Source organism: Hemiscyllium ocellatum, chromosome 17 (genome assembly GCF_020745735.1).
Source record: "Hemiscyllium ocellatum isolate sHemOce1 chromosome 17, sHemOce1.pat.X.cur, whole genome shotgun sequence".
Lineage (NCBI taxonomy): Eukaryota > Metazoa > Chordata > Chondrichthyes > Orectolobiformes > Hemiscylliidae > Hemiscyllium > Hemiscyllium ocellatum.
In genome coordinates, this window is record NC_083417.1 from 27,068,759 (window position 1) to 27,081,468 (window position 12,710).

The following is a 12,710-nucleotide window of genomic DNA, read 5'->3' on the forward strand; positions in this document are numbered from 1 at the left end:
AAAATTGGTCATTAAATAGACCGAATTGCAATGCACCAATAATACAAGTTATATGTGGATATCTTAGAGGTCTACTTTATAATTAGAAGTGTGCCACAGTTCTCTTAGGGAGTGTGATTTGTGTTAAAATGCACTTTCATTTTTTCCAGGCTCACATTTGTGAGAATCGATTAGTGGAACTCAGCAACCAGATGATAATGTCACAGGGGAAATCCCACGAAACCATGAAGGAACTTAGCAGTAAGGAAGAAGAGTTACTAATAATGAAAGTCGAACTGGTCTCCCTTCGAGAAAAATATCACTCTAAAACTGAAGAGGTAATACGTATTTCCAGATCATTTAATAAATATTAGGCTCCAAATGTTACTTTACTTATTTAAAAATAGGAGCTGGGTTTTGCCCACCAATGTGGATAATTCAAGTCAGAAAGTTTCTAAACTTGCTGTCGAAAGTGGTCCGATGCACTGAGTTTTCATGGGGCTTAGGGGAGTTGTGTGAAATGGCTTCAGGTTCACTGGAAGAAAGTGAGGACTGCAGATGCTGGAGATCAGAGGTGAAAATGTATTGCTGGAAAAGTGCAGCAGGTCAGGCAGCATCCAAGGAGCTTCTTGAAGAAGGGCTCATTCCCAAAACGTCGATTCTTCGGCTCCTTGGATGCTGCCTGACCTGCTGCGCTTTTCCAGCAACACATTTTCAGTACAGGTTCACTGGCCCTAGGAACAGATGTAGACAGCTAAAAAGGCAGATGAATGAGGTGGTGGCCTGGTTAGAAAACCCATCTTCATTTTTTGGGGCTTTGCAACAGTTCTTTTAAAAACTGTTAGACCTCTCACCATTCTCACTCCATAATGCACCCATACAGCTTCCATGCCATCGTGCTCAGTGAATGAGACATGACTGTATTCAAACATATAGAATTCTGGCAGGCAGATGAGATTAGTTTAGATTGGCATCATGGTTAGCATGGTCATGGTGGGGTGAAGGGCCATATGCTGTACTGTTCTATGTTCTTATAGGGATTGAAAGGGAAAATTAAGGAATGATGCTTCCCCTGCCTGGCAGCCCTAGAACTAGGGGACACAGTCTTAGAATAAGAGACCGGCCATTTAGAACTCAGATTTTCACTATGTTAAAATGCTCAGGGAGCCAGTGCAGACACAATGGCCAAATGGCCTCTGTCTGCACTGGAACAATTCCAGATTTCTGAGAGGTGGGAAAAAAAAATCTCTTACTGAGAGAGTTGTGAATGTTTGTAATTCTCTTCCCCAGATGTCTATGGAGGCCATTACTGACTATGTTCAAGATAGAGATTGATACATTTTCAAATATTTAAAACATCAGAGGATTGGTGGGACAAACTCAGATTTGGCTGCATCTGTGGAGAGTTTCTGCCTCCACAGACAATTCCAAACATGATGAGTTTCATCAGCATTTTCTGTGTTTGTTCCAGATTTCCAGCATCTGCAGGTTTTTGTTTTTATTCCAGGGGTTGGTGGTAATTGCAGGGAAATGGTAATGAAGTAAAGGATAAGCCATTGATTAGTGGGATGGGTTCAGAGGACCGAATGACCTACTCTTGCTCCTATCTCTTAAGTTCTTGTATTCTTAGTCAATGATTTCTGGCTAATTTAGAAAGTAGAGCCTTAATCAAATGGTAAGTTTTAAGCAGACTTCAAGGAAAATATTCTTTCAATAAACTATATTTTTTTAATTGAGATCATCTTCACAGGAGAAGCAGCACAAAGGCTTTAAAGGGTAAATTTTCCAAGGCAATAAATCATCAGCAGGAACATACTAAATTTACCTTAATGGTATTTGGCCTTTTTAGTCAATTGACTTAATCTTTTTAAGGCATATATAGAAGACTGTGATTTGCATGTGGCAGTTTTTGCTGTTTCTTAAAAATTTATATACACCTTCTTTGAATTAAATTGAGTGCACTCCACACTTCAATCAAACATAGAAGGGCAGAGATCAAAATGTGACAGGATGCAAAATGACAAGAACAGATGAATGAAAGGTGCATATCTGCTTTGAGTATGTAATTGTGCTTTCCATAAGTAAATGAAAGATCCAAGTACGTAGTTGGCCCTTGGACTGTAATGCATCTGAAGATCACCATTCTAGGAATGAAAATAACTTTTCCTAGGTATGTAATATTTCTCTTTACCCATAGTTAAACAGGCACCTGTCTAAATGAAGGACGTTTCTTAAAACTTAATTGCTACTTTCTGTCTTAATTAAATATAACTTCAACTGGATTAAACAGCTTCCTTTAAACACAAATCATTGATCAATACCTGCCCTAAGGAGCCGTTTTGATATGTTCCCAAAGATACTGCATAATGCAGTTTTCATTATAAGAAATGTAGGTTATAGCTGAATCTAATTTCACTGTATGAACATTTCTATTAAAACAAGACACTGTATTCCTTTACGAGCTGTCTTTTCTCTGACACTCCCAGAGAGATGCGCATCAACTGGACAAGAAGTGAATTCAAAATGTTGTCAGCCATGACAGCTGTTATATAGTATGCCATCCACAATGGCTAAAATTGCCATATTCATTACACCACCCCTTGTCCACATAGCCAGGCTTTAAATTGATGTTGAAAAGTATGTTAGTCAGTGCCTCAACTATGTATTACAAATCATGTCACCAGAAAGTGATTTTTTTTCACTTTATTTCTATCATGTTCTCTATTTCTGTCTGTTCTTGATGTTGCTATGTTTAGCTGGGTAATTAAGTGTAATAGAAAATTTAGACTGAAGTGCCTCTATTTCAGAAAGGGTCTTCTGTTAATAAATGATTGCAATGTTGTTTGACTTCTTTTGAACAAGACATTTCTTTTTGTGAAACCAACCTGTGTTCTTCTTCAATATGAATTTTAATAGCAGCACTGAATCTAGCAAGTGAACTACTAGTCAGAGATGCAAAACTGCAGTCAGTAACACAGGAATCAAACACCTACGAATTATTACAGTTTATGAAACATTTCTATACTGCACAGAGCAATTTGGAAATGAGAAGTATTGCGCAAATACAATAACAATTTACTACTTTAATTATGGAGCCCAATATAAGTTGGCAATTAATCTGTTCTGTTTACTGATATAGATCATTAGCTTTACCATTCATGGAATTAAAATGTTTTTGAATGGGTCAGTAATTTAGTTATCTCAAAGTGATAAAATGTATAAAGTATTTAGGGTAAAAAAAAGTTGTGATTTATTGTTGCAGGACTTGATTTCTTAAGATGTGACTAGTGAGCTGAATGTTAGTGACATCTAGTGGCCAAAGTACAGTATAAAAATGTTAATTGGTTTGTGAGATATTTTTGCATATAAACAAATTTAATTGCTATTTTTCTTATTTTCAATATAATTATTTAAACATAGGCTTATGAACTGATTAGCAATCAGTGCATTACTTGCTGTTTATTATGGAAATTGTAGAGTAATCTTGATAACTAGTTCATAGCACGTGTATATAAAAACGCTACGTCCATGTAATGACAGCAGCAAATTAAGTGGCAAGTTTTATTTTTAAGAAAGATCAGCAATTAGATTTTCTGGCTTAATGTGCCCTTCATATTTTGAATAATTTCCCCAAATTATTGTTTTGAGTTTTGTTGGTAAAAATTTTGAAAATTGTATTTGATTCAGAGCTAGTCAAGAAATCATCTGCAAATAAATAACCCAGATTCTGATGTTAACCAGATTGAAAACAGCCACCAAAGAAAGCAAAGGAATTAATATCATTCAAAGAAAGCTGATGGAGCATGTTTTGTTTTCTCATCTGTCCATCAGAATTTCAGATTTATGTATTTTCTAGGGATGGTAGCTGTCAACAACAAAACTAGTTTCCAGTATTTACACCAATGCAGTTTGAGTTCACCATGGCAGCAGCAACTTTCTCCTGGCCAATTGATTGAAAGCAAGCATATTGCAAGCTGCTCCAAAGAAAGCAACAACCAAGTTAACTGCTGTAGTCAGTATTTCTACACGACAACCTAGGATTTTAAATTGGCCTTGTCAATGTTGCAGATTATTTCAAGAAACTGGAAATGGTATAATTTCATATTTTCACCAAACAACTTTTTATAGATATTGTTTTAAAAGTGTGTACTATTCAAAATTAGCTTCACTGTCAACATCAGTACTTGAGGTTACTTACTGAGAACAAAAAAGACAAAAAAATTCATGATTTCAGGTTGTACCAAAGTGCTTTATAATCAAGGAAGTACTTTGGAAGTGAAATCACTGTTGTCACACAGGAAACAGGGCAGTCAATTTTGTACAAAGTGAATTCCCACAGACAGTACCCAGATAATGTTTTTTACTGATCTTGATTAAGGGTTAATTATTAGCCAGATTAGTGGACATAACATCCCTGTTCTTCTTTGAAATAGTGTCATGAGATCTTTTGTGACACCTAAGAGAGTAGATGTGGCCTCAGTTTAACTTGTTATCCAAGGGATATTTTATAAATCTCTATGCCACCAAATGTTCTCAACTATCTGAAATGAAATTGTAAGAATAAGAACAAGTGTGTCTAGGGAACTAGAGCCTTGTGTGTAGAAGAGGAAGATCAATTCCTTGATGCTTTTAAAGACCATATTGACTATTGGCTGTTTGATGAGGAATATTACCTTTTTGCGTTGAAATGCAAATTTCTTGAGACAGAAAATATTTAAGAAATTAAATGATGAAAGAAATATGATATAATCTGTGAGCAGTTTGGCACAATTATTTAGCTCATTCAGCCAACACGTAATATATTGCTGCGTATAAAGGTATTTATTTGCACTAGCTTGTATGAGTTTCCAAAGAAATTTATCTTGCTAAACTAGCATATTTTTCAAAGTATTGATACCTGACTTTGATGTTTAAAAATGGCTGTTTTTGGAAGCTGCATTCCTTAACAGGAGTAGAATTTTTGCACAACTGTAAATTATAATTAATAATAATTGTAATTAAAATGCAAAATAGAGTAGCTCTCTTGCTGTTTCACCCAAGAGATTATTTTTAATGTAGTTGGCTAACAAAGCCATGAAACCAAATGCTTATTGATAAATTGTGCCTGATGACTCAGCAGACTCAAGATGGATGCCATCACTCCTTCTGCTACGAAGCAAAATGCACTGATTATCCTTCATTTATATCATACTACAAAGAACAAAGTTAGGATTGGTACATACGCATTAGAATTATCATAAATATACTTTTAGAAAATGTAGTAAATTCAGATAGTGGAATTTTTCTCTTAATAAGATATATCAACATAACAGTTATGAACAAAGAAGTTAAGGATTATGAATTTCTGTGGAAGAACTAAGCTGACTCAAATAGAACATGTAGGGCAGAATGTTGTAAAGGCTTGAATGATATGGGCTGCAGCAAAAAATCACACATGACATTGGGCGAAGCCTTTTTCTACATGGGGACGAATTTATTGCATTTTCAAACAGAATTCCAAGCAACATATTCTCGGTATGGAGTGACAAAATGTCTGTTAATGAGATTAATGTGGATTAACAGTATCATTAATAACCAGTCTCACCTCATTAATGTACAACTTCCTATTCTATCATATAAATAGTCATCAACAATTCCCAATGTGCAAGTACGAGCAGATACCTAGCGACATCCACTCCTCTGGGCACTCAGTAACAACTTCTCAAGGCACAGTCTAGTGCACTAGATTGCAGCGTGTGCAAAGGACACTGATAATTGCCAGCCTCTCAGAACCCATGTGGTACCTCTCCACTCTGCATGCAGGATGCTACAGTACTTTAAAGCTGCACTTCGGGGCACAATGGTAACTAGTATTAACGTACTGTTACAAGGCCAGTTTGCATGCAGGGACAGGCTCCCAGCTTGCGGATTGGATCAAGCTGTGTCCCAGCACTACTTGCTTGCTCTGTCAGCACACATTCACTGAGTACCAACCCAGTTGCTCACTGAATTGCTAAGCAGATTTTTTAGCACAGTGACAAGAGCCAGGTAACTTGTCTTTCCGATAAGCAATCCCCAGTCAAGAAAGTGGACATTGTGCTGTATAGCATATCAATACATCAATCTGAAACCGACACCATGTGTAAGTCACGTACACGTACTTCATGTACTTCAAACAGTCATATCTAAAGGTCTAAGGGGAGTAATTTTCACTGAAGGCCATCTGTCAGTCAGGCGGTTTGGCTCAGGAAGTCAAGGGCAGCCTCTGAGATCAATCCAGAGGCATGTCCAAGAGTCCTGCCTGGGTGCCCATGGTCCAAAGGGTCATGCCTTTGAAATCTATGGTCACGGTCAGTCATGTGGCTCCTTAATAGTCGGTTCAGGGTCAATGCTGACACAATCATGTGTGGCCATCATTCAGTGTACTGGCTCTTGAATGATTGATTGATTGATTTGATTTATTGTTCCGTGTATCTGAGTACAGTGAAAAGTTTTGTTTACAAACAGTACAGGCAGATCTTGGTAAGCAAGGACATATAGATCATAGGATAAGAGAGAAGAAAAATGTTGGACAGGGGCATACAGATTACAGTGCACGGGTCAACAGTAACAAGATCAGCATTATTTGAAGTTAGAGAGTCCGCTCATCAGTCTAATAATGGCAGGAAAAAGTTGTTCTTGAACCAGCTGGTGCACGTGTTCAGGTTTCTGTACCTTCTGCCTGACGGAAGAGTTTGGAAGAGAGCACTACCGGGGTGGGAAGGGGTTGTGATGATGTTGGCAGCCTTTCTGCAGCAACGAGCTGTGTAATTGGGGTCTATGGATGGAAGGTGATGGTCTGGGCAATGCACGCTTCCTTCTGTAGTTTTTTTACGGTGCTGGACAGAGCAGTTGCTGTACGAGGCCATTACGCACCCGGACAGTATGCTTTCTAAGATGCATCTTTACAAGTTCGTGAGGATCCGTGCCAAATTTTGTAAACCACCTGAGGAGGAAGAGGCGTTGTTGTGACTTCTTGACCATCGCATCTACATGGCAAGTTCAGGACAGGTTGTCAGTTAATATCATTCCTAGGAACTTGATGGTCTCAACCCTCTCAACCTCCACTCCATTGATGTAGATGGAGGCATGTTCTCTTCTTTCTGAAGTTAATGATCAGTTATTTAGTTTTGCCAACATTGAGAGAGAGGTTGTTATCCAGGGTTATGTAGTTAAGTGGGTTAAGGAGATGGACTATGGTCTTTCAGTTATTTTCATCCAATAAAAGCAATGGACACAGGGATGAGCGGAAACTTGACGGGCCACTGTTGCAGGAAGGGGAGTTGGTAACTTTATTCAAGGGGATACAGTGCAGGCACAGAGACAGGAGAGATAAAGGAGTGAAGGCAACTCAATATATAAGATGATGACACAATAAAACATGGATAAGAGCTGAGTCATACAAGAGTTGGGGAGTTCACCATTGTATAGAGTCATGCTAGCTCCCAGTGGGTACAGTGTCTGAACAAACCTGGCATGGGGCTGTTGGGGAGGGGTAGCAAGATAGGCAGGTACAGACTCATATACAGAGGAACCTCAGTTTTCTGAATATCAATTATCTGAATATCGGATTATCCGAAGGAGATCTCGAGATCCCGATAGAAACATTACATAAAAGACGTGTTTCCAACAGTGATCGCGCCTTTTGTTTACAGTGATTAAACGTGAACTCAGCTGACTGAAATGCTATCAAGAACAATCCTGGACTGATGGGAACCCAGGCACAGTCTCCAAATGACTGACCTCCTGCCCTCTGTCTTTCCCCACAGACTTTCCCAGAGTTTTACACAGAGGTGTATCCAAAACCCCCTTCCCCAGATAATCTCTCCAACATTGTCCTGTACATGGCAAAGGTGGAACATGTCAAAAAGTTACAGTCAAAAGTTGAGTGTGTGGCAGTGTGTGCACGCACTATTTGGAGATTCACTACCCAAAAGGCAGCAGCAGCAGTCTTATTATTGTTATCCAGTCCGGCAGCCTCGGAGAGGGGTCGGGAGCAGGTCGGGGGGCACACGAGTGGGGCTGTGGGCAGGGTGCGGGGGTGGAGGCAGACGGGGTGGCCAGTTTTGGATGGGGTTGGGAGACGGGCAGGAGTGGGGACAAATGGGAGGGGAGTGTTGGACAGAATTGGGGGGTGGGGGAAGGAGAATGGTGTCGGATGCGATTGGGTGCCCGGGTGGTGTTGGACGGGGTTGGGGGCAGTGTTGTATGGTTTAGGTGGTGGGGGGAAGGAGGGCTGTGTTGGGCAGGTTTGGGGGTGCAGGCGGTGTTGGACAGGGTTGGGAGGCAGGCGAGGGCAGGGACTCGCGTGCAATGTGCTGATGCCTAATCTCCTGAATGGGGAGTGGTCTTAAGAGAAAACTCTAAGCCCCAGAGGAAAGGCATTGAATTAATTAACCGAATAATCAATTATCTGAACAAAATAGTGCCCACCCATCTCGTTCAGACAATCAAGGTTCCTCTATAGATGGGTTTGGTTGGGACCTGAGGAGGTTTCTGGAAAGGGGATTTGGAATTTTGGGACCTCTCTGACTCACAAACACAGTCTGGAAATTACTTTCCAAGAGCGTCATTTCGTCTTCCATCATCCTGGAAATTGTAACTGCTCAGTTGGCAAGACAATAGCTCTAGCTGCAGCTGGCGTAAGATAATGTAAAGGTCTTGGCATGTGTTAGAAAAAGCTGCAAAACCCAACAATGTCAGGCCTTTCAGTAGGCAACAAGACAGATGGACCCATTCATTGCATAGGATCCAGACCGACAGGTTCCCAGTCCAATGCAGATTGTTTTGCTTCTCTTCACTGTATGTTACACACCTCGAGGTGGAAACATTGCTGCCCATTTCAAGCAAGAGCAATATCTGAGGTCACTGGTTCTGGATTATTGGGGCTGGAAGAGCACAGCAGTTCAGGCAGCATCCGAGGAGCAGTAAAATCGACATTTCGGGCAAAAACCCTTCATCAGGAATAAAGGCAGAGAGCCTGAAGCGTGGAGAGATAAGCTAGAGGAGGGTGGGGGTGGGGAGAAAGTAGCATAGAGTACAATAGGTGAGTGGGAGAGGGGAGGAAGGTGATAGGTCGGGGGTGGAGTGAGGGTTGAGTGGATAGGTGGAAAAAAAGATAGGCAGGTAGGACAAGTCATGGGAACAGTGCTGAGCTGGAAGTTTGGAACTGGGGTGAGGTGGGGGGAGGGCAAATGAGTAAACTGTTGAAGTCCACATTGATGCCCTGGGGTTGAAGCGTTCCGAGGCAGAAGATGAGGCGTTCTTCCTCCAGGCGCCTGGTGGTGAGGGAGCAGCGGTGAAGGAGGTCCAGGACCTCCATGTCCTCGGCAGAGTGGAAGGGGGAGTTTAAATGTTGGGCCACAGGGCGGTGTGATTGATTGGTGCGGGTGTCCCGGAGATGTTCCCGAAAGCACTCTGCTAGGAGGCGTCCAGTCCCCCCAATGTAGAGGAGACCGCATCAGGAGCAACGGATACAATAAATGATATTAGTGGATGTGCAGGTAAAACTTGATGGATGTGGAAGGCGCCTTTAGGGCCTTGGATAGAGGTGAGGGAGGAGGTGTGGGCGCAGGTTTGCAGTTTCTGCAGTGGCAGGGGAAGGTGCCAGGATTGGAGGTTGGGTTGTAGGGGGGCGTGGACCTGACCAGGTAGTCACGGAGGGAACGATCTTTGAGGAAGGCAGAAAGGGGTGGGAAGGGAAATATATCCCTGGTGGTGGGGTCTTTTTGCCATCTCAAACATCAAAAACTGTAAGTACTAAAAACTTTTATCTACCCACCTCCATAACCAATGCTCCTCAAACATTCCAGAAGATTCCCCAGCCTCTGGAACTGCTCGGACGCCATTAGCCATGCAGCTGGTGCAGCTGCCACCCCCACGCTGATTGATTATGTCACTTCCGCCCCCATTATGGCCACTCCCACAACCACTTCCGCCCCTCACAATTTCTCATGCATCACACGTGACATCACTTCCGTCCCTCTCAACATCGCTGATGTCACACGCTCAGTGACTTCCGCCACCCATACTGCCGTGTCTGCCAGCATTTCTGCCCCCACCAACGCCACTCTCCTGCATTCTGCTGACATGCCCCTCACAGATCCCACTGTCACCACTCCCGGCCTCCAGAACCCTGAGGGGAACGAGGGGAACACCACCCCTGCTCATGACTCCACCTCCATTCCCCACACCATCACACCCACTCCAGTTACTGGCTCCGCCCCCACTCACAGCTCCACATCCACACCAGATCCCAGCTCCCAGCCCTACCGAGTTTTCACCATCCCCCAGACCTCCCCCTCACTGAGGACGAACGATCAGTCCTCAGCAAAGGACTCACCTTCATCCCCCTCCGTCCATGCATCAATTAATTTAATACATGCCGTGACGTTGAACACTTCTTCCGCCGCCTCCATCTCCGAGCTTACTTTCACAATCAGGACTCCCGCCCACTTTCCGAGGACCCCCGCCTACCTTCCGAGGACCCCTTTGCCCACCTCCAACACACTGCATCCACTTGGACACCACGCGCTGGCCTATTACCTGCCCTCGACCTCTTCATTTCCAACTGCCGCGGGGACATTAACCGCCTCAATCTGTCTACCCGCCTCCAACCCCTCACCCTCACAACGCACAGCCCTCCGATCCCTTTGCTCCAATCCCAATCTCACCATCAAGCCAGCAGATAAAGGGGGCGCAGTGGTAGTCTGGCGCACTGACCACTGAAGCCAAACGCCAACTCGAGGACACCTCTTCCTACTGCCCCCTCGACCATGACCCTAGCCCCCATCAGCAAACCATCATCTTCCAGACCATACAGAACCTCATCACCTCAGGAGATCTCCCACCCACAGCTTCCAACCTCATAGTCCGGGAATCCCGCACTGGCCGGTTCTACCTCTTCCCAAGATCCATAAGCCTGACCGCCCTGGCCAACCAGCATGCTCCTGCCCCACTGAACTCATCTCTACCTAACCCGACACTGTCCTATCCCCCAGGAACTCCCCACAAATGTTCAAGGCACCCCCCACACCCCCCACCTCATCCAAGACTTCCGTTTCCCCGGCCCCCCTCGCCTCATCTTCACCATGGATATCCAATCCCTCTAAACCTCCATCCGCCATGACCAGGGCCTCCAAGCCCTCCATTTTTTCCTCTCCCGACATCCCCAACAGTACCCTTCCACCGACACTCTCATTCGTTTGGCTGAACTGGTCCTCATCCTTAACAATTTCTCCTTCAAATCCTCCCACTTCCTCCAGACCAAAGGGGTAGTCATGGGCACATGTATGGGCCCCAGCTATGCCTGTCTCTTTGTTGGCTACGTAGAATAGTTGCTCTTCCGTAATTACACCGGCACCACTCCCCACCTCTTCCTCCGCTACATTGATGACTGCATTGACGCCACCTCGTGCTCCCGTGAGGAGGTTGAGCAATTCATCGACTTCAACACATTCCACCTTGACCTTAAATTTACCTGGACCATCTCTGACAACTCCCTCCCCTTCCTGGACCTCTCCATCTCCATTAGTGATGACCGACTTGACACTGACATTCTTTACAAACCCATCAACTCCCACAGCTACCTGGATTACACCTCTTCCCACCCTACCTCCTGCAAAAATGCCATCCCGTATTCCCAATTCCTCCACCTCCGCCGTATCTGCTCCCAGCAGGACCAGTTCCACCACAGAACACACCAGATGGTCTCCTTCTTTAGAGACCGCAATTTCACTTCCCACGTGTTTAAAGATGCCCTCCAAAACATCTCGTCCACATCCCGCACCACCGCCCTCAGACCCCACCCCTTCACCCATAACAAGGACAGAACGCCCCTGGTGCTCACCTTTCACACTACAAACCTTCAGATAAGCCAAATCATCTGCCGACATTTCCGCCACCTCCAAAAAGACCCCACCACTAGGGATATATTTCCCTCCCCACCCCTTTCCACCTTCCACAAAGACCGCTCCCTCCGTGATTACCTGGTCAGGTCCACACCCCCCTACAACCCACCCTCCAATCCTGGCATCTTCTCCTGCCACTGCAGGAACTGCAAAGCCTGCGCCCACACCTCCTCCCTCATCTCCATCCAAGGCCCTAAAGGAGCCTTCCACATCCATCAAAGTTTTACCAGCACATCCACCAATATCATTTATTGTATCTGTTGGTCCCAATGCGGTCTCCTCTACATTGGGGAGACTGGACGTCTCCTAGCAGAGCACTTTAGGGAACATCTCCGGACACCCGCAACAATCAATCACACCGCACCAATCAATCACACCGTCCTGTGGCCCAACATTTAAACTCCCCCTCCAACTCTGCCGAGGACATGGAGGTCCTGGGCCTCCTTCACCGCCACTCCCTCACCACCAGATGCCTGGAGGAAGAACGCCTCATCTTCCGCCTCGGAACACTTCAACCCCAGAGCATCAATGTGGACTTCAACATTTTCCTCATTTCCCCTTCCCCCACCTCACCCTAGTTCCAAACTTCCAGCTCAGCACTGTCCCCATGACTTGTCCAACCTGCCTATCTTCTTTTCCACCTATCCACTCCACCCTACCCCCGCCCCGACCTATCAATTTCATCCCCTCCCCCACTCACCTATTGTATTCTATGCTACTTTCTCCCCACCCCCACTCTCCTCTAGCTTATCTCTCCACGCTTCAGGCTCTCTTCCTTTATTCCTGATGAAGGGCTTTTGCCGT

The 12,710-nt window shown here is 44.3% G+C and overlaps 1 protein-coding gene across 1 annotated transcript in view; it reads left to right on the forward strand.

Annotated features, from left to right (window-relative positions):
- Window positions 1-12,710, forward strand: part of LOC132824060 (polyamine-modulated factor 1-binding protein 1-like) — a 259,415-nt gene that overhangs the window by 164,482 nt on the left and 82,223 nt on the right. Inside the window, exon 17 of the mRNA XM_060838326.1 lies at window positions 150-317. Coding sequence (XP_060694309.1) covers window positions 150-317 — 168 coding nt within the window. The remainder of the gene's footprint in view (window positions 1-149; window positions 318-12,710) is intronic.